The sequence below is a fragment of the Mesocricetus auratus genome, unplaced genomic scaffold (assembly GCF_017639785.1).
Source record: "Mesocricetus auratus isolate SY011 unplaced genomic scaffold, BCM_Maur_2.0 Super-Scaffold_6723, whole genome shotgun sequence".
NCBI lineage: Eukaryota > Metazoa > Chordata > Mammalia > Rodentia > Cricetidae > Mesocricetus > Mesocricetus auratus.
Genome location: NW_024429183.1, coordinates 11,998,502 through 12,019,327, shown reverse-complemented (window position 1 = coordinate 12,019,327; position 20,826 = coordinate 11,998,502). Strand labels below are relative to the sequence as shown.

General features: G+C 47.8%; 1 protein-coding gene across 4 annotated transcripts; it reads right to left on the bottom strand.

Moving 5' to 3' along the window:
* Positions 1-1,508: 1,508 nt before the first annotated feature.
* Positions 1,509-19,950, bottom strand: Chst6 (carbohydrate sulfotransferase 6). Of its 4 annotated transcripts, none has more exons than XM_040736638.1 (3): positions 19,896-19,950; positions 5,306-5,367; positions 1,509-2,951 (listed from the first exon to the last, which is right to left on the bottom strand). In XM_040736638.1, exon 3 carries the CDS (start codon positions 2,934-2,936, stop codon positions 1,743-1,745), a length of 1,194 nt encoding a protein of 397 aa, XP_040592572.1. In that variant the 5' UTR covers positions 2,937-2,951; positions 5,306-5,367; positions 19,896-19,950; the 3' UTR covers positions 1,509-1,742. The 4 variants fall into 4 exon arrangements, with proteins under 4 accessions (XP_040592572.1, XP_040592563.1, XP_040592578.1 ...); XM_040736629.1 differs by lacking the exon at positions 19,896-19,950 and adding an exon at positions 17,894-18,781; XM_040736644.1 differs by lacking the exons at positions 5,306-5,367; positions 19,896-19,950 and adding an exon at positions 17,894-18,782.
* Between the last annotated feature and the right edge of the window lie 876 nt (positions 19,951-20,826).

Here is a 20,826-nt window from a genome sequence, read left to right as displayed (position 1 = left end):
GTTACCGAGTTGAGGACTAAGCTTTTAGCACGTCCAGCAGCCCTTGGATGAGTCCTTTGCTGTCAGAGCTAGGTGTGGTTTGCAGGAAGTATGCTTACTCTGTCTAGAAGGACCAAGGCAACGCAGCACCGCCCTTGAAGCCATTCTTTCTTCTAAGCCCCTGGCCAGCCTGAGTTCCGGGCACCCCATGACCTGCCCCCACCTGCCTCCCAGACACTGACCCTGCCAATCTCTCACTCTGCCACTGGTTATGTTTGGCTTGCTGCCCAGGCCTCCCCAGCTCTCTCCCTCCTCTTGTCTCCTAGGCTCCTGCAGGTCACCCTTGGGATTCTCAGCTCTGGACCCAAGTTTTACCATTTCCTGTTTCCCTAGTTGTATTTTATGAGGGACAAATACGTCTAGGTATTGTTGCTGACAGGAGACAGACCAACGCAACCCTGAGTCATCCTTTCTTACCACTGCGTCCCCACAGCAAATCCATCTCTCCTTTCTTCATCCTTAAGATGTGACCTCGGACAAGTCCTGTACTTCTTGGGCTGCTTTTCAAACATGTAGGCTTCAAACTATAAGCTGAATCATGCGGCTTATTTATGGTACTAATTTTCATAATTAGGATTTTTCACTTCAGGACAAATCAAAGGCTCATTAAAAATTCATGATCCTCAGGCATGGGGTATGTGCCTGGGCTCCTTCCTGGAAGGTCAGACAAAGACTCTAAGAGGAAACCCCAAGAGGCATCATCTCTGATTCCTTCTTGACCATGCACACACAACTGCCCAAGTCTTTGATGGACCATGAGACCAGGTCCCAGCGGGGATCGGAGACCAGGGTGAGCAAATGAGAGGCAGGCACAGACTTTAGGAGCCAGCCTACAGCAGTACCCTTCCACTCCTGACCGGGCTGGGCCACCATTTTCAGCTATCCCATGGTATTACCAAAGAGGAGAGAAAGTAAAAAAGAAAGAACCCCTGGGTCTGGCTGCTCTGTGGCCAAAGGAAGTGGGCAGGGGTTTCACTTCCCATGAGAGTGCTTCATGGGAACCCAGACCCTGGAGCACTCAAAGGAAAACCATTGAAGGGATCAGCCCCCTACTTTGGCAGCCATGACAGGCTGCAGAAAGGACATGTAGGCCTCTAACTCAGCACATGTCTGACCTTGCCAGGCCTGCCCTGGTCACTAGGAGATCAGACACCCTCCTTATGGCAAGGAACCAATCAGAAGTTAGCTGGCAGGACTCTGATGTGCTTTAAGGCTCTGAGCATGCTTTATAGCACAAGTGGCACAATAGTCACGTGCAGAGCATAGCAACCACCCTGGGAGGGCCTATAGGCCATAACAACCAGTTGACCAATCGACACAGGACATGTTGTCCAAGCCTGGAAGTGCACCAATCCTAAGACTGTTGCCTACCCCCTAGACACTCCCTTAAGGCCGCCCAATAAATTCCCTGGGTCCTTCTCTTGCCATCCGTCACAATGAACGCTAAAAAACAATAAAAGACTCTTTGCTTTTGCATCAGAATGGGTCTCTTGGTGATTTTGGGATTCAATCTGGGCACAACATCATAATCTGGGGAGGAAAAGAAATATGGAATTTGGATTCAATCCTCTCCTAGTATAGGGCAAGACCACCCACACGCTCCCAGTCACTGTTAGTGGACTTTCTTTTGGTTTCTCCAAGCCCTTTCATCATCATACTCCAATAGGCCCTAACGTCAGACCAGGGACTCTCCAATAAGACTCTTAAGATCCCGGCTCTGCGTCGGTGGAAGAAGCCCACTTGAAACTGTCCATGCCTCTAGGCAGCAAGAGGTCCAGAGAGAGGTCCCGCTGCTCAAGCTCGGAGTGCACAGGTCGGTAACCCAGTAGCTGCAGTGCGCCTGCGCACAGTTTCTGGACCTGCTGAATCTTGGCGAAAGGCAGCGAGTGTCTCCAGGCTTGGGACACACTGAGCGCATCCCTGGATGAGGTCTTGAAGGCCTCATGGCGTGTGCCTGGCCCTGAGCCATGCGTGATGTTGTGGATCCAAGCCTGGAGCCGCCGTGTGAGGTTCAGGCCAGTGAAAGCATAGAGCTCACGGATCTCAGTGAGTGGGTCCCGGGCCAGATCCTCGTAGCGCACTAGGCGGTAGCGACCTTTCAGGAAGGGCGGCGGCTTATGCAATGCGGCCTCTGCAATGCGCACATGGCTGCGGCACACCTCATTGACCACGCGCAGCCGAGGATCCGCTTCCACCCACGTGCCATTGGTACCCAGAACGATGCCATTGTCCCGCGCCAGCGCCTTGGCAGCCTGCTCTCGGGAGCGCAGCACCGCGCGGGGGTCGCGCACCAGGTGCACGATGCGCAGATTGAGTGCTGGGTCACTGAGCAATGGGTAGAGAACTTGCAGGTTAAAGAAGCGCACCTCCTTGAGCACTACGTGGCTGTAAGAGCTGCAGGATTCCCGGGCCAGGCTGAAGGGCCGTGTTGCGCACAAAGACTTGCATACCTCCTCGCTACTGATGCTGCGGCGAGCGAAGGCATTGCAGACCGGCGGCGAGCACAAGGCGCGGCTCACCGCCCACTGGAAGAGATCTGAGATGTTGCGGCGCCAGGGCAGGTAGGCATCAAAGACATCCATGTCGCACAGGAATACTGAACGGACCAGGTCGCGGACGGCCATGTGGAGCATAGGGGCACTGCCCTGCGACAGGGCATTCCACACATGCCAAGCCGGCTCCATCAGGTAGAAGACATCTGGGTGTTGGCTGAAGAGCTGGCCCACGAAAGACGAGCCCGAGCGCCACGAGGACAGCACCAGCACATGCACATGCTCCTTACTGCCAGCTCCAGCTGGGGACGATGGCGTTTGCCGGGAGACCAGGAAGACTAGGATGCAGGTCTGTGCTATCAAGAGTGAAAGCAGGAGAGCACCGGAGAAGTGGGGCAGCCGCATGCCTCTGGTTAGGGCCTATAAAAAGGGAAGGACAGGGTTAGGGACTGTGGCCTGAGCTTATATCCCAGGCCCAACTTCAGCCTCGTGCAGGTTGTATTCTACATGTAGCTGTAGGAGGACCCTAAACTTCTGTTCCTTCTATCTCCATCTCCTAAGTGCTGGTTGAAGGGACCAGCCCCCTCCCCTGCTTTAGCAGCCATTATAGGTTGCAGAAAAGATTTGCACGCCTCTGACTCAGAACATGTCTGACCTTGCTGGGTCTGTCCTAGTCACTAGGAGGTCAGATCTCCTCCTCCTCCTCCTCCTCCTCCTCCTCCTCCTCCTCCTCCTCCTCCTCCTCCCCCCTCCCCCTCCTCCTCCTCCTCCCCCTCCCCCTCCTCCTCCTCCTCCTCGAGGCTAGGAACCAATCAAAAGTTAACTAGCAGGACTCTGGATGTGCTTTATGCAGAACATAGCAACCGCTCTGGGAGGGTCTATAGGCCATAGCAACCAGTTGACCAATCAACACAAGTCTGAGTACCGATCTGTTTCCCCTGGGTCCTTATCCAACCATCCACTGTGTTGAACAGAGGAAGGGCCAGAGTTAATGTGGTTAGCTTGTTAAACAATAAAAGACACTTTGCCCCAGGCGGTGGTGGCATCCGCCTTTAATCCCAGCACTCAGGAGGCAGAGGCAGTCTGATCTCTGTGAGTTTGAGGCCGGGCTGGACGACAGCCTCCAAAACAATACAGAGAAACCCTGTCTCATAAAACCAAAAAAAAAAAAAAAAAAAAAAAGACACTTTGCTTTTGAATCAGAATGGGTCTTTTGGTGATTTTGGGGGGTGTTCAGAATTTGGGCACAACACTGGTAACACATCTCCTATGTGTTGCAACTATTTTTTTGTTTGTTTGTTTTTCAAGACAGGATTTCCCTGTGTAACAGCCCTAGCTGTCCTGGAACTTTCTCTGTAGACCAGGTGGGCATCAAACTCAAAGAGATCTGCCTGTCTCTGCCTCCAGAGTGCTGGGATTAAACACATACTCCAACATCACTGGTCCTGCAAATACTGTTTTTCAAGCAAAACTGCCTTTACTTAAGAATCCCTTTCATGGGACTGGAGAGATGGGTCAGTGGTTATGAGCACTGGCTGTTCTTCCAGAGGTCCCGAGTTCAATTTCCAGCAACCACTAGGTGGCTCACAACCATCCATAATGAGATCTGGTGCCCTCTTCTGGCCTGCAGGAAGAACACTGTATACTAGGCAGGAGAAAGGATAGGTGGGGCTGGCAGGCAGAGAATAAACAGGGAGACAGAGCTGGGAGAAGATCTAGGAGCAAAAGGAGGATGAGGACACTAGGGACCAGCCACACAGCTACACAACTACAGAGTAAGAAGTAAAGAAAGTTATATAGAAATAGTAAAAGGTAAAAGCCCAGAGGTATAAGGTAGAGGGGATGATTTAAGTTGAGGAAAACTGACTAGAAATAAGTCAGGCTAAGGCCCAGCATCCATAAGTAAGAAAGAGTAAGCCTAGCCGGGCGGTGGTGGCACATGCCTTTAATCCCAGCACTCCGGAGGCAGAGGCAGGCGGATCTCTGTGAGTTCCAGGACAGTCTCCAAAGCCACAGAGAAACCCTGTCTCGAAAAACCAAATAAATAAATAAATAAATGAATGAATAAAGAGTAAGCCTTTGTGTGATTTACTTGGGAGCTGGGTGGCAGCCACCACACCCAAAAGCCCAAAGAGCAAAGAAATAACCAACAGCAAGCAGAACATGGTAAGATGGCTCCACAGGTAAGGCACTTGCTGCCAGGCCTGATGAGCTGAGTTTAAATTCCTGGAATACACATGTAAAAAGACAGCTGATTCCCCCAAATTGTTCTTGTCCCGTGACCTCCACATATGTACAACCCCCGACACACACAGAATGGGGGTGTGTATCTTAGTAAGCCCTTCATTCAGTCTCAGGACAGCATCAGCCAGGTATGACAGTGCATACCAGTAACTTTAGCATTTAGTAAACAAGGGGGTGGGGGCCAGAAGTTCACAAGATCCAGCTACATAGCAAATCTGAAGCAATTCCACATCACCTGCATCTCTCTCTATCTCTCTCTCTCAAGAAAAGAAGCAAGCTGCGAGGTGTTGGTGCATACCTTTAATGCCAGCACTCTGAGAGGCAGAGGCAAACAGATCTCTGTGAGTTCGAGGCCAGCCTGGTTGGGCTGAAGCTGGGATGGACTCCAGAACAGGGGTGTTCTCTGGAAGCCATGGGCTGTAGAGGAGCCCAGGGAAGTGGCAGGCAGGATGGAGGTAGGGAAGCAGAGAGGCAGAGCAGAGGCATACCCATGGCAGGCTGCTGGCCCTTCCCCTGCTGAGAGTACTCACTGCTGTCCAGGGCTGGGAGAGATGCTTGTGTTGATCACAAATCCATGGGAGGTTCCTGGAGCCTGAGAGCACAGGAGGAAGACTGGTCAGAGCCCCTGGAGGGAGATAGCCCCACTCAAAGAAAGCTCTCCAGGTTAGGGGCAGAGTAGCCCTGCCATTGACAGTTTTCCAAATGAGTGTGAGCTCATGAACTTTCTGGTACAAGGAGGCAAGAGGGCTGGCTTTGAGTCCCCAAACTGCCACGCAGGAACTTTCAAGCCTGGAGCAAGTGGTTTGCTCTCTCTAAGCTTTAATATCTCCTGTCAATGGAGATTGCAACCTTAAATCTCCGTGTTGAAAATGACCTTGAATGTGACATTTTGATCCTTCTTCCAAATGTGATTACAGGCATGCATCACCATGCCTGGTATAGGAGGTACCAGGGATCAAATCCCAGGTTTCATGCTTACTAAACAAGCACTTTATTCACCAAAGCCAATCCTACAGCCTCCAACTCTCTATCACCTTGCCTCTGCTTCCAAAGTGCTAGGATTACAGGCACCTGTTACCATGTCAGGCTGTGGGGGATGATATTGTAAATATCTGTGAGGAGAGGGCCTCACATGGGAGGTCTTGGCCAAGATGAGCCATCCTGAGATCATTTACACATCTTCTAGAATAGATTTACCTCTAATGTCTAATAATCCCTGCTCCTTTAATAGGCCACATTTGTCCAGGAGGTAGGACAAATTTAATGAAAATTTTATTATTTTCAATAGTAAAACTAATATATGCTGTACCTATTAACTCATGCCCATAATCTTAGCACTCAAGGCAGAGGGATTGTTTGAGGCCATCCTGGGCCACCTGAGACCATGTCTCAAAAAAAGCAAACCAAAACCCAAATAAAACCTATAATAAAACTGTTTTTTGGGGGGATTAGATCCCTCTAGCTATTAAAACTGTAATAAGGGGAGTAAAAGATAAAATAGAAGGAATGTGGGAAGCAGAACAAAAAGAGAATCTGGAATACAGACAAAAGAAAACAGAGCAGGTGTCTAACCATGAAGAGTCTCTGTCCTAGTGGAGTTGGCAGTCTAAATAGGGATATTAAGACTCACTCATGGGGTCTGGAGAGATGGTTCAGGGCGTTGGTGGCGCACGCCTTTAATCCCAGCACTCCGGAGGCAGAGGCAGGCGGATCTCTGTGAGTTCGAGGCCAGCCTGGTCTACAAGAGCTAGTTCCAGGACAGCCTCCAAAGCCACAGGAAACCCTGTCTCGAAAAACCAAAAAAAAAAAAAAAAAAAAAAAAAAAGAAGGAGAAATGGCGTGTGACACAGTGCAGTCCGGCATGCCTTGAGAGACCGGGTAGTTCCTACGTCAGAGGAAGCTGAGATTAGTCCAGGTGGAGACGTGGTAGGCACTACACTGCAGAAGGAAGGTTTGGGGGCATGGGGCCTGGACTCTCTTTTGATGATCTTTGATGGAGAGGATTCTGGATGGGAAGTAGCAGCATGAGCAGATGAGCACAATCAGACTTAGATAGCCCTGCAGGCACTGTGCAAGATGGATTGGGAGGAGAGGGTTGGATTAGACCAGAACCCGGGAGAAAAGTAGGCATGACCCTTCCAAGTTCGAGTGTCTGGGCCAGTCATTGGGACCACCATCCTTCTGGTCTTTTGACCATCCATGGATGAGGCATCCTCTTCCTTTTTTAGATTGCTTTGTTTTTATCTTACGTGTATGGATGTTTTTCCTGAATGCCTATATGTGCACTGTGTTCATGCTTGGTGCCTGTGGAGGCCAGAAGAGGGAGCCAGATCCCCTGGAACTAGAATTGTGGATGGTTGTAAGCTGTGAATGTAAGCGACAGGAGCTAAGCCCAGCCCTCTGCAAGAGCAGCAAGTGCTCTTTTTTTTTTTTTTTTTTTTGGTTTTTCGAGACAGGGTTTCTCTGCATTGTTTTGGAGGCTGTCCTGGAACTCACTTTGTAGACCAGGCTGGCCTCCAACTCACAGAGATCCGCCTGTTTTTTTTTTTTTTTTTTTTTGGTTTTACAAGACAGGGTTTCTCTGTATTGTTTTGGAGGCTGTCAGCCCAGCCCGGCCTGGAACTCACAGAGATCCGCCTGCCTCTGCCTCCCGAGTGCTGGGATTAACGCCCGGCGCCATTTCTCCTTCTTGCCTGCAGGCAGCACTAGAGTTGGAATTGTGGTTTTGGATTTTTTTTTGAAGTGTTTGTCAGTTCTCAGGGATCTGGTGTGGGGTTTGGCACTACACAAACACAAGTGCTCTAAGCCGGGCATTGTGCACATAACTATAATCCCAGGATTGGAGAGGTAGAGGCAGGAGGATCAGGAGTTTGAGGATAGCCTGAGCTAAATGAAACCTGTCTAAAAATCAATTTAAAAACAAAAACAACAGCAACAACAACAACAAAAAAACCCAACTGAGGTGGTTTGAATAGAAATGGCTCCCATAAGGCCACAGCCCCAGAGAAGCAGGTAACAAAGCAGGCCCCAAGAGAGGCATACATGGATCTGCCTAGGAAGAGGAAGAAGACAAGATCTCCTGAGTGAATTGGGAGCATGGGGGGGGGCAGGGGGAGGGTGGAAGGGGAGAGAGAAGGAGAGAAAGGGAGTGGGGAAAATGCATGGCTCAAAAACAAAAACAAAAACAAAAACGGATAATGTGTCTGTAGTGGAGACAGAGGGTTAATGTTTTAATGCTTGGCCATAGGGAGTGGCACTATTAGGAGGTGTGGCCTTGTTGGAAGCCGGTGTGTCACTGTGGAGGTGGTCTCATGCTCAAGCTATACTCAGTGTGGCATGCAGCCTCCCTCTGCTGCCTGCCTATCAAGATGAAGAACTCTCAGCTACTTTTCCTGCACCATGTCTGCCTGCGTGGCACCATATTCCTGCCATGATAATAATGGACTGAACCTCTGAAACTGTAAGCCAGACACAATGAAATGTTTTCCTTTCTAAGAGCTACCATGGTCATGGTGTCTCTTTATGGCGATAGAAACCCTAACTAAGACACCAACCAAACAAGAAACCAGTTGTTAGATTTCCTATAAGGAAGCACTGCTCACCCATTGGAAGAGCTTTAGGACAGCTGACTCTGGTGAGAGTATCCTTCAGGCTGTGAAACTCAGCATGTAGATCTGCCAAAACTGAAACAAAAGCCTAATCCATCAAAGCCCATAGTTATGGCAAAGTCTCCAAATGTACTGACTTTACTTTTTTACTTCTGTAGTTCTGCTTTTGGCTAACTGTTCTTGTTAACTGAAGTTAATACACCCAGGACACTTCTTTTTGTGCTTAAAAACTCACCCTGACAAAGGCTCAGAGGTACACTGGGATCCTGAAAACCCAAGAGTGTAGTCACCAGCCGGCTAATAAAGACTTTCTATTGGTTTAAACTCATGTCCAAGCCAGGCGTTGGGGGCGCACGCCTTTAATCCCAGCATTTGGGAGGCAGAGGCAGGCAGATCTCTGTGAGTTCGAGACCAGCCTGGAGTACCAATCGAGTTCCAGGACAGCCTCCAAAGCCACAGAGAAACCCTGTCTCAGAAACAAAACAAAACAAAACAAAACAAAAACAAAAACAAAAACAAAAAAACCTCATGTCCAAGTAGTCTTCTCTGGTGCACACCCCACAACGGTTTGGAAGCGGATGACTGAGCACTCCTTGTTTGTTGAGGGGCATGTGTTCTGTGGTGGTTTGGAAGAAAACAGCCCCTAAAGGGTATTAGGAGGTATGGCCTTGTTGGAGAAAGTGTGTCACTGTGGGGATGGACTTGAAGTCTCTTTCGTTCAAGCTTCCCTCAGTATGAGTGTCAGTTGGTTTTCTACTGCCTTCTGGTCAAGAAGTAGCCAGCACCATGTCTGCCTGCATGTACCGTGCTCCCCACCATGAAGATAATGGACTGAACCTCTGAACTGTAAGCCAGCCCCCTCAATTACACGTTTTCCCACGGCCATGGTGTCTCTTCACAGCAACAGTAAACCCTAAGACACGTTCCAAGACTGGCTTATCTACGTACTTACCCCTTCTAATTCCTGGCCTCACCTAGAAGTAGCTTAAGGCTGTAGAGATGGCTTGTCTGGCAGAGGACCTGGGTTCTAACAACTATTCACAGCTACAGTTCAAGGGGATCTGACCCCTCCTCTTGACCTTTGTCGGCACCAGGCACACACATGGTACACAGACATACGTGTGGGTAAAACGTTCACACATATAACGTGCAGTAAATAAATCAAAAAAGGAAAAGGAAAAAAGAGCAGAGCACCTGCCAGTCCCTAACAGAGAGAGAAAGTGCCAACACAGACAAACACTGAGCAGAGAAATAATGAAGCAAGCCAACAGCGTCATCTAAACATCTGGATCCAGGGGTACAGATTCTCCACTGGAGAAACATTCCATTCCTGTTTAAACCAGTGCAAGATGAGTTTCTGTGACAACCAGGGGTTCTGGATTTAATAGTGGATACTGGTGGTGCACAGAGTTTCTGCGTTCTGGTCATGCTGTTTCTCCACGTGGGAGCTAAATATATAATGTATCGCCGGGCGTTGGTGGCACACGCCTTTAATCCCAGCACTCGGGAGGCAGAGGCAGGTGGATCTCTGTGAGTTCGAGGTCAGCCTGGTCTACAGAGCTGAGTTCCAGGACAGCCTCCAAAACAATACAGAGTATCCCTGTCTCAAAAAAAAAAACAAAAAATACATAATGTATCAGTGATAATTCATCAGTATGGTGTGGTGGTGTACACCTGTAATCCCAGCACTTGGGAGGTAAAGGCAGGAAAGTCAGTTTAGTGCCAGCCTGGGCTCCACAGGGAGTTACAGGCCAGCATGGGCTAAGTGAGACCCTGTCTCAAACAAAGCAAATACCATCAGGTCAGCTTGGTAGTACACGCCTGTAATCCCAGCATTTGGGAAGCAGAGAGAGAGAGAGAGAGACAGAGACAGAGACAGAGAGAGAGAGAGAGAGAGAGAGAGAGAGAGAGAGGTCTATCAAGATACCTTTTGTTGTTTATTTGTGAGTTTATTTTATTTTATTTTTTGAGACAGGGTTTCTCTGTGTAGCCCTGACTGTCCTGGAACTAGCTCTGTAGACCAGGCTGGCCTCAAACCCAGAGATCCGCCTGCCTCTGCCTCCTGAGTGCTAGGATTAAAGGTGTGTGCCACCACAGACCAGCATGCTCTGTGTTCTTTGCTCTTTCTGAGGTGCTATATTTCTCAGTAAAACAATTTAATTAGACTGTGAGTATCATGTCAGGAAAAACTTGAAAGGCCACACAAGAGCCAGGTGTGGTCACTCATTCCTGTAATCTCAGCACTGGAGAAACTGAGGTAAGAGTACTCCCAAATGTTTGGAGGCAGTCTTGCTCAATGATGAGTTTCAGGGCCGCCTGGATTTTAGGGCGAGACCAATGAGAACATGGCATACACAAATACGTACTGAACTGACTCCAGACCCCCCACCATCCAAGTCTGCATTTCTTTCTGTGGTGTTCCTTAAACATCCCTTACCATTTCATGGCCTGAGAGACACTAGGAGCGCTGTTTTCTGTCTGATTTGCAGATGGGAGAGCTGAGATACAGGGCAAGGAATGTCTGCCATCACCGGCGCAGAGCTGGGGCCCAGGAACTTGCAGCCAAGCTCCACCAGACAGCTCCTCTTGTCATCAGCCTGTCCCAGCCCTGGCACGGAATCTAAGAGAGTGAAATGTAATACTGGCAGTCTCAGATTCTCTCAGTTCAGTGTCAGCTGGAGGCCATCCCTACTCAGGAATCCCAACGGCTGGGCACGTTGGATTCCAGGCCAGGAAGTCGGTAAATGTCACGCCCCAAGGATGACCAGTGAAGTAAAACTGCTGTGATGGAGCCTGCATGTTCCTTAGGGAGAAGGATGTGTAAGAGGGGGGAACAGAGGAGAAGAGAAAAGGAAATTGAAAGAAAGAAATCAGGGAGAAGGAAATAGTCTTGTGATGGATCAAGGGGCAGCACACTTTTAATCCCTGCGGAGAGTGTGAGGCCAGCCTGGTCTAGATAGAGAACTCCGAGACAGCCAGGACCATGTAGAGACCTTGCCTCAAAGATAGTTAGGTAGGTAGGTAGATAGATAGATAGATAATTTTAAAAATTAAAGAAGCAGCATAGTAAATACACTTGATTAGGGATCCCTGCAGGCCAAGCCCTGTTTATTTGCTGTGATCTTAGCATTCTAGAAGCTGATCCTTGAATTGAGGAAGCAGACTCAATTAATGCCCCTGCTTTACAGAAGAGGGAGCTGAGGCTTAGGAAGATTAAGGCTGGCCTTGAGGACCTCCATACCAGCTGAGTCAGAATCAGAACTCTAGCAGCCTTCCCACAGAGGTTCAGAGGCCTGCTTAGCCCAGCTTTCTTTCTGATGCGTACCTTGAAGCTACTCCAAGCAGTACCAATTGTGTTAAAAATGCACACATACCAAAGATCGACAACAGATGGAAGAAAGCAGAAACAAACCACAGATCTAGAGTGTGACTTACACCTAGGATATTAAAGAATTCCTATGAGTGGGTAAAGGATTTTGAAAGACTTTTTTTTTTTTTTGTTTTGTTTTTTGAGACAGGGTTTCTCTGTATTGTTTTGGAGACTGTCCTGGAACTCACTCTGCAGACCAGGCTGGCCTCGAACTCAGAGATCCGCCTGCCTCTGCCTCCCGAGTGCTGGGATTAAAGGCGTGTGCCACCAACGCCCGGCACCAGTACATTCTTAATCACTGGGCACATCACCAGGTGGGGCAGCTGTTGAGGACAAAGAGGAGTAGGGGGGCTAGAGGGATGGCTCATGGGTAAAGGGCACTTGCTGCCACGCCTGGCAACCTGAATTTGATCCCTGGATCATATAGTGGAAGAAGAGAAGCAACTTCTAATAGTTTGCGTTCTGACTTCCATGGTGTACATGTCTGGCCATAAATGTATATTTTTTGAAGGGGAGATGGGCATGGTGATACTTTATGAGTTTGAGGCCAACCTGGTCTACATACCTTGTTCCAGGTTAGCCAAAGCTACACAGTGAGACTATGTCTTATTAAAACAAAATTTTGGGGCTGGAGAGATGGCTCAGAGGTTAAGAGCACTGACTACTCGCTGGGCGTTGGTGCCGCATGCCTTTAGTCCCAGCACTCGGGAGGCAGAGGCAGAGGCAGGTGGATCTCTGTGAGTTCGAGGCCAGCCTGGTCTACAGAGCGAGTTCCAGGACAGCCTCCAAAGCCACAGAGAAACCCTGTCTCGAAAAACCAAAAAAGAGCACTGACTACTCTTTCAGAGGTCCTGAGTTCAATTCCCAGCAACCACATGATGGCTCACAACCATCTATGAGACCTGGCGCCCTCTTCTGACATGCAGGCAGAACATTGTGTATATAATAAATAAATCTTTTAAAAAATTTTTGGAGAGCTGGTACAAGCTAGGGATGTGGCAGAGTGATTAAGTAGCATGTGGTACTAAGCCAGATGGGGAGAGGGGAAAGAGGGAGAAATGCAGAACTCTCAGGATTTCTTTTTTCCCCTGACAGGGTCTCGTGTAGTCAGGCTTGTCTAGAAACTTGCTGTGTAGCCAAGGCTAAGTTTGAGCTCCTGGTCCATTTCCCTGGTTCTGATATTACAAGCATGAGCCAGGATTTTTAAAATTATAGGTGTTAGTGGAAATAAGAGAAACCAGAACCCTCATCCAGTGCTGTCGAGAATGGAAAATGGTGCTGTCTGGCAGTTCCTCAGAGGGCTAAGCAGGCTCAGCACACGATGCCATAAATTCCATACCAGACTATAGACCCAATAATAGTGAAAACATATGCCCACTTAAAACTTGCTCATGAGTTTTCATAACAGCATTATTTATAATACCAAAGCAGAAACATCCCAAGTACCTATCAATTGATAAGCAAAATTATTGTATACCTCACAATGGAAGAGTCTCTACCAAGGGTCAAGGAGATGGCTCAGCAGGTAAAGGTACTTGCTGTGTATGCCTGCGTTTGATCCCCAGAGGATAGAAGGGTAGGAGTGTCTCCCCAGAATTGTCCTCTGACCTCCATATGTGAGTTATGGTGTGCATGTGTCTACACTCAAACACATCACACACACACACACCAAAAGTAATAACAACAACAATAATGATTATTATTAATGATAACAATTATCTGGCAATAAATGATAAATTGTGGATACATATAAAATTCAACATGGTTTCACTTGTGGCTGACTCACAATACTGAATACACTATACATTCTCTGTGAGTTCAAGGCCAGCCTGGTCTACAAAGCTAGTTCCAGGACAGCTAGGGCTGTTACACAGAGAAACCCTAACTGGAAAAACCAAACCAAACAAAACAAAAGAGCAAACTTGAAAGTATGTGAATTATATCTTGTTATAGATAAAGCTGTTAAAGAACACATAAGAAAACTGGAAAAGAAGTATGGAAGGGATAACACCAAATAGTAAGTAGTGTTTCCTTTCCTATGGGCAAGTTTTAGGTGTTTCTGTTTTGTTTTTGAGACATCTCATGTATCTCAGACTGACCTTAAAACACACAGCTATGGTCTACAGAGCGAGTTCCAGGACAGCCTCCAAAGCCACAGAGAAACCCTGTCTCGAAAAACCAAAACCAAACCAAAAAACAAAACACACAGCTAAGGATGACTTGAACTCCTGTTTCTCCCGTTGTCTCTTCCCAGTGATGGGATTATAGGCATGTGACACTGTATGCAAGTCTAATGGTTTTCTTTGTTAATCTTAGATTATTTTTAGAAGGGTAAAAAAGACATGGGTGGCATTTGCTGGTCTCCAGCCTTTATTGCTAGAAGACATGTCTGTAACTTCACCTACCAGCTGACCTGAGTACCCACCAGACCAGGGAAGGCCAGGGGTATGGGTTTGGAGGAACTTTCCCTATGCATTGAAATGTGTTTCCAAGCCCAGCTTCAACTTCAAGACTGTTTGCTGGGCCAGACTGTGACGGAAGATATATCTGCTCTGATATGAGGCCCTGGCCAATCAGCCATTCCTGCCAGTTCTGACTATGCAGCTGCATGGTGGCTGCCAGGGCCAAGGAGCTTGGAGTTGTACAGTACAGCTGCAGCTGGAGGAAAGAAACTTGCCTTCTGCAATCTATAGACAGGGGCTAAAGGTTAGATGCTTGCCTAGCAAACATGAAGCCCAGGAGTCAATCCCCAACATGGCATAAAACTGGGCAAGCTGACACGTTTGTAATCCCAGCATTTGAGAGTTACAGGCAGGAGGACCAGGAGGTCAAGGCTAGCCTGGATTACATGAGACCCTGTTAAAATCATCATTTGGTGGGGAAATGAATTAAAATCAGCCTGGAAAGCTAGGCCTGATGGCACAGGCTATATTCCCAGATGCTTGGAAGAAAAATGTTTTGAGTTTTTTCTTCTATTCTCATACCACAATCACCACTGAAGACCTCTGGGATCCCCAGAATTGTTGGGGAATTCTGTTAGGACACAAATTTTTTTGTTTGTTTGTTTTGGTTTTTTTGAGACAAAACCTTGAATTAGCTCTTGTAGACCAGGCTGGTCTCGAACTCACAGAGACCCCCCCCCCCTGCCTCTGTCTCCCAAATGCTGGGATTAAAGGCATGCACCACCACCACCTGGCTTCTCTGTATCTTTTTTTTTTTTTTTTTTTTTTTTTTGATTTTTCAAGACAGGGTTTCTCTGTGGCTTTGGAGGCTGTCCTGGAACTAGCTCTTGTAGACCAGGCTGGCCTCGAACTCACAGAGATCCGCCTGCCTCTGCCTCCCGAGTGCTGGGATTAAAGGCGTGAGCCACCAACGCCCAGCTGCTTCTCTGTATCTTTTAAGTCAATTCAATTCTGAGCACAGTTTCCTGGAGACAGTGCGGGACAGAGCCCACAGTTCAAGGACCATGTCCCCACGACCATTCATTCTTCCTTCTATAGGTGTTAGTTAACAACCCCAAGGTTGTCTGATTGGCCCAGCAAGCAATTGGAGTTCCCACAATTCCTTCGTGTCGTACAATCAATTTACTGTCTGGCTCGCAGAACTCAGGGGAACACTTATGTCCATCATTTTATTACCAAGGATACGGATTAAGAGACACCCAGGTGAGGGAGGAGGAGCAACTTCGTGGTCCCCTCCAGGTGCATGGCCACAAAGGATTCTCTCTGACCTCTGCTCTTTCGGGTTTCTATGAACTCTACTGCTACACTGGGTGTGGAAAGCCAGCAAGGCCTGTCTGTCTAGATTCTTCTTGACTTCTCTGTGCAGAGTTCCTTCCTCCAGGGTATGGGGTATGGGGCAAGACCCCCTCATGCCACTGCTACTTTAGACAAGGTAGGTCAGACGATTTCTGAACAACCAGCAGCTCTGAGGCAGGGGTGGGGGTGGAAATAATAGGAGTTTCTGGGACCTGACTTAGGGAAAAAATTAAATTCAATTTTATGTCATCTGCCTTGGAGACAGAGTTCTGAGCCAGGAACTCTCAATGAAAACTTCAGCCAGGTGATAGTGTACATCTTTAATCACAGCATTTGGTGTCAGTGGCAGGTGGATCTCTGAGTTTGAGGCCAGCCTGGTCTACAGAGCAAGTTCCAGGACAGGCAGAGCTACACAGAGAAACACTGTCTCAAAAAAAAAAAAAACAAAACCATACAGATAGAGGGATTCTAAACTATGAAGGGTCTTTTCCCATGGCAACACAGGCAGGACATAAGGTAGGGATTGTACATTTAGCATATTCCTGTGCCTCCATGCGGAGCACTGGTAGAGAGCATCTAGAATGTTCTCTGATCATTTTATTAATATTTATTATTTACTTATTTTTGAGACAGGGTTGCAATATGTAGCCCTGATTGGCCTGGAACTTGCTATGTAAGTGGTCTGGCTTTAAACTCAGGAGACTGTTTTGTCTCTGGGACTAAAGGTATGTGCCACCATGCACAGCTATGACCTCATATTCAAAAAAGCAAATTATCTTCCCAAGTGAATGACATAACAAAAAACAAAAAAACAAAAACATTAGTTGAGAAGAAAGGAACTCAGCACACAATAGTCAAATGCTATCTTAAGACATATTCTGATCTGAAAAAAATAACAATTGCAAGAGGCTATCTTAGAGGAAATAACACCTTACAGCATGTAGCATTCAAGAATCTTCCAAAATCTGGGTCATAGCCATAGTTTATGAACCTAAGAAAAATTCTGTTCATAAGAAAAACCCAAGCACATCAGCCCTAAGATTTTGATGACTCTCTGACCCTAACAGAGACAGCTCAGGTGCGCACAACAGAAGACTACGAGAAATAATGGCTGGAGGCCTAGCTTTGGGAGCCAGACTGGGTCCATATCCTTTGTCGAGCCAGTCACTAAACCACTCTGGGCCAGTTTCCTTGGTAAAATGAGAATTTAACAAGTCACCCCACCCATGGGGCTTTCACTCAGCCTTCTAGTCATAGTAGCTCTAGCACCGGCCTGTATGCATTCATAGCTTCCGGTCAACCAAGTCCTCCCTGCCAGTCAAGCTGAAATTTCCTCATCTTAAAAAGACGACATTTTATTTTTTTAGCAGAGAGCATGACAGCACACTCCTGTAATCCCAGCATTTAGGAACCTGAGACAAGAGGATAGAGTTTGAAGTCAGACCAGCCTGGACTACACAGAGTAATCGGGCCTCAAAACCCCAAAACCTTAATCCCTCCGTCTAAGCGTTTGCGTGACACTCAGCTTTCTTGCTTCCTGTTTAAGGGTGAAGAGAAAGTACAGTCGGTATTTTGGGGGGCACATATACTGAGAGTCAAAAGAGTCCACTGCTGTGTCCAAGGCTGAGTAGCCAGAAGCAAGCCAGCCCGATCCATTTTCTAGATTTGGTCCCCAAACTGTGTTCTTAAGCATTCTGTGACAAGGCTCTTGATGAGCTTTTTAAAAACACGTCTTTTGAAAAGCACCTTTAAATTCCTAAGTGATGCTCAGTAGATGGGGAGGGGGAAGAGGGCTGAAGCTCCTGAGGACGGACGGTAACAATGTACTCTCCATGATGAATTCACAACATAACACCTTTCCACTCTCCACAGCAATCCTGACTAAATTGCCAGACCCATAGACCCCACCAGCTGCACCCTTAGTTTAGCCCCCATCCCTCCTTGGAGGGTAACACCCCATCTGGAGACCTAACTACTCATCTACCCGAAAGCTTGGTGTTCTCCCACAAACTAGCCCTAGTGCCCCAAGCAGGACCGCTCTCTCCCCAGGCTCAACAAAGGCTCCGAATTTCCACCCCACAGGCAGTCGTTCTTCCCTGGGAATCCGTGAGACTAACTCAGTTCTTATGGTCCCACCGCAAAGAAGGGACATCGGCCCAGGACTCTGGAAGTTACCTGTGGGAGCCAGGGGGTGCTAACATTGGAAACAGCTGGAGACCACCAGGCAGTATGAATCTCGAAACTAGATAGGAATCCCAGCAGAGGATGGAGAAACAAGAAGAGCAGTAAGCAGATGTTGGGTACAGGAGTGCTAGGGTTACACAGACACGGATCCCCAGCCCTGGAGCAGCCGCCCCCGACCCAGCCTGCGCCCCGCTCTACCTGCGCTGCTGGCTACGCTGCTCCGCGCTGGCCGCCTGCGGCGCATACAATGAGCCGCTCAGTCAGTGGTGGTTCTTCACCGGGGCCGCCAGGGCGGGAGCTCAGCCAGGAAGCAGCCAGTTGGCCCCGGGCACCACAATCCTCCCCAGACAGGGCCGTGGGGCCACGCCTGGGGATGGGGGTAGGGGGTAGCGAGGCCAGGAAGAGGGAGGACACAGATGGGCTTCAGAAACCACACTTCCCGCCGCCACCACCACCACCTCGGGCGGTGTGGATGATCAAGCCTGCTGGTACAGCCACCGCTCGGCCCACTAATGGACCATAAAATCTGTCCCCTGAGGAGAGAAGCTTCTGGTAGGACAAAAGGCCCTTGTGCAGGAAATTGAATCTTTATCTCGCCCCCTCCTCCGAGGGTGGCATCTTTGCAACTATCCAAACAGGCACATTGATTCCAGGAGGACCCGGCTGCCTTCTGGGCAACAGAGGACAGGTGGATTTTTGAGCAGGAGCTATCCCCTCCGGGTGCAAGCCTCAACACGGAGTTGCGGGCTTGATAAAAGGTCCAGATAAACACTGCACGCGTTTCAACAAATAAAGCAGATTTTTGCCTCTTACAAGTAACAGGGCAGAACCCAAGCATATGCAAAAGCTGGACTTTGTGGAGACCTACGAATCTGTGGTGGGGTCCAAGGCCCTGCTGGGGAGAGTGTCTATCAGTGCAGTCTTTCCAGGGTGCGGTTTGGCAAGATGAAATTAGGATCCTTAACCATGGCCACGGGCTTTCTTAACTAGTTTCTTAACTCTTTTCTAGACTCCTCTTAAGGAAATAAACCAACAAAGAAGATTTATATATAACGTTCAAAGACGCTGTATTTACCACAAGGAAAAAAAAGTTGCAAGGAACACACACACACACACACACACACACACACACACACACACACACACACACACACACACACACACAAAGACCAAAAAGCTCTGAACAAAATCCTGAAACAAAACAAAAAAACCCAAAACTGTGTTCTAAGAGAATGCCAGCCATTAACTTCTGAGTAAAGAACTTAGATGGCTGTTATTTTCTTTAAAAAATTTAAGTCAGAGTTCATGGTGACACATGCCGTTAATCCCAGTACTCAGGAGACAGAGGCAGGTGAATCTTTGTGAGTTCGAGGCCAGCCTGGTCTACACAGTGAGTTCCAGGGCAGTCAGGGCCACAAAGAGAAATCCTGTTTTGAAAACGAAAAAAACAAAAACAAAACAAGGAAAAAAACCAAAACAGAAAACCCCCTGGCTGAAGAGATGGCTCAGAGGTTAAGAGCACTGACCGCCCTTCCAGAGAACCTGAGTTCAATTCACAGCAACCACATGGTGACTCACGACCATCTGTAATGAGATCTGGTGCCCTCTTCTGGCCTGCAGAGATACATGCAGGCAGAATACTGTATACATAATAAATCTTTGTGGGTTTTTTTGTTTGTTTTTTGTTTTGTTTTCAAGACAGCCTTTCTTTGCATTGTTTTGGATCCTATCCTGGAACTCGCTCTGTAGACCAGGCTGGCTTCCAACTCACAGAGATCCTCCTGCCTCTGCCTCCTGAGTGCTGGGATTAAAGGCAGGTGCCGCTACCACCCAGCATAAATAAATCTTTTTTTTTTTTTTTTTGGTTTTTACGAGACAGGGTTTCTCTGTATTGTTTTGGAGGCTATCGGTCCAGCCCAGCCTCGAACTCACAGAGATCCGCCTGCCTCTGCCTCCCGAGTGCTGGGATTAAAGGCGTGCGCCACCACCGCCTGGCGCATAAATAAATCTTAAAAAAAAAAACAACAAAAAACCCAAAAAGTTCAACATCAGACTTGGCAGGTCATTCCTATAATTCTAGCACTTGTGAAACTGAGGCAGAAGGATTACCTGAAGTATAAGGCCAGACCCTGTTTCAAAAAAAATAAATTTCACTAAGGTTTATGTAATTTACACATTTTCTCCAATAAACAGGATTTACCTAGACAAAAATGTACGAGGGGCTGGAGAGATGGCTCAGAGGTTAAGAGCACTGACTGTTCTTCCAGAGGTCCTGAGTTCAGTTCCAGGCAACCACATGGTAGCTCACAACCACCTTGAATGAAATCTGGTGCCCTCTGCTGGCATGCAGGCAGAAGACTGTATACACAATAAAAAAAAATGTATGAAACTTATTTTCAAATGCATGGGTATGAAGAAGTAGAAGGAAGGAACACACACACACACACACACACACACACACACACACAGAGACTGAGAGAGAGAATGATCAAAAAGTGAAGCTTTGTTAACCTGGGCCTCACCTTACTCACACAGAAACCGAACCAGTCATTGGACAGAATCAGAGCCCTTTCCCTGTTTCCCCACGATCAGTAATTAGCTCAAACTCTGGCTCTCTGGCCCAATGGCATTTCTGTACATTTTCCATGATTTTTCCCTCTGTGTGACTCAGGCCCAGAACTACCCAACCAACATCTGATCTGAAAATAACCTGACACTCACCCAACACAGCTATAATTTTCCAGCCCTCATTTGCCATGTGGGATTGGCTGACCGGACTTTTGCCAAAGACCTAGTCAAAGCTCCAAGGTCTTTAGGCAGAGTATTGTCAGAACACAGCTGTTGAAGAATCACTTAGAAATGTGTGCAGTCTCTTTTCCCATTCTTCCCTACCGAGGTCCCCGCTTTTCAGAAGCCACAGGAAACCTCTTTTCCAGACATTTAATTAAAAACTTATGAAATATCATTGAGTTCTCTCTATACAAATTTTGCACGTTATAGGTTGATATACTGCAAAGTAGTCTATGTCTTTGGTCATCTTTTGGATCTTGTTACCCCCCCCATATATTCTGATCATGTGCCCCACCCCATCTCTTTATCTTTTTTTATTGAGACAGGGTCTCAAGTATCGA

Excerpts from the sequence above, each read along its gene's own strand:
- Chst6 (XM_040736629.1), bottom strand. The coding sequence starts at position 17,939 with ATGCGCCGCAGGCGGCCAGCGCGGAGCAGCGTAGCCAGCAGCGCAG. Across the intron at positions 5,368-17,893 it reads CAGCGTAGCCAGCAGCGCAG|GCTCCAGGAACCTCCCATGG; the intron begins GTAGAGCGGGGC and ends CTGTGCTCTCAG. Across the intron at positions 2,952-5,305 it reads TCTCCCAGCCCTGGACAGCA|GCCCTAACCAGAGGCATGCG; the intron begins GTGAGTACTCTC and ends CCCTTTTTATAG.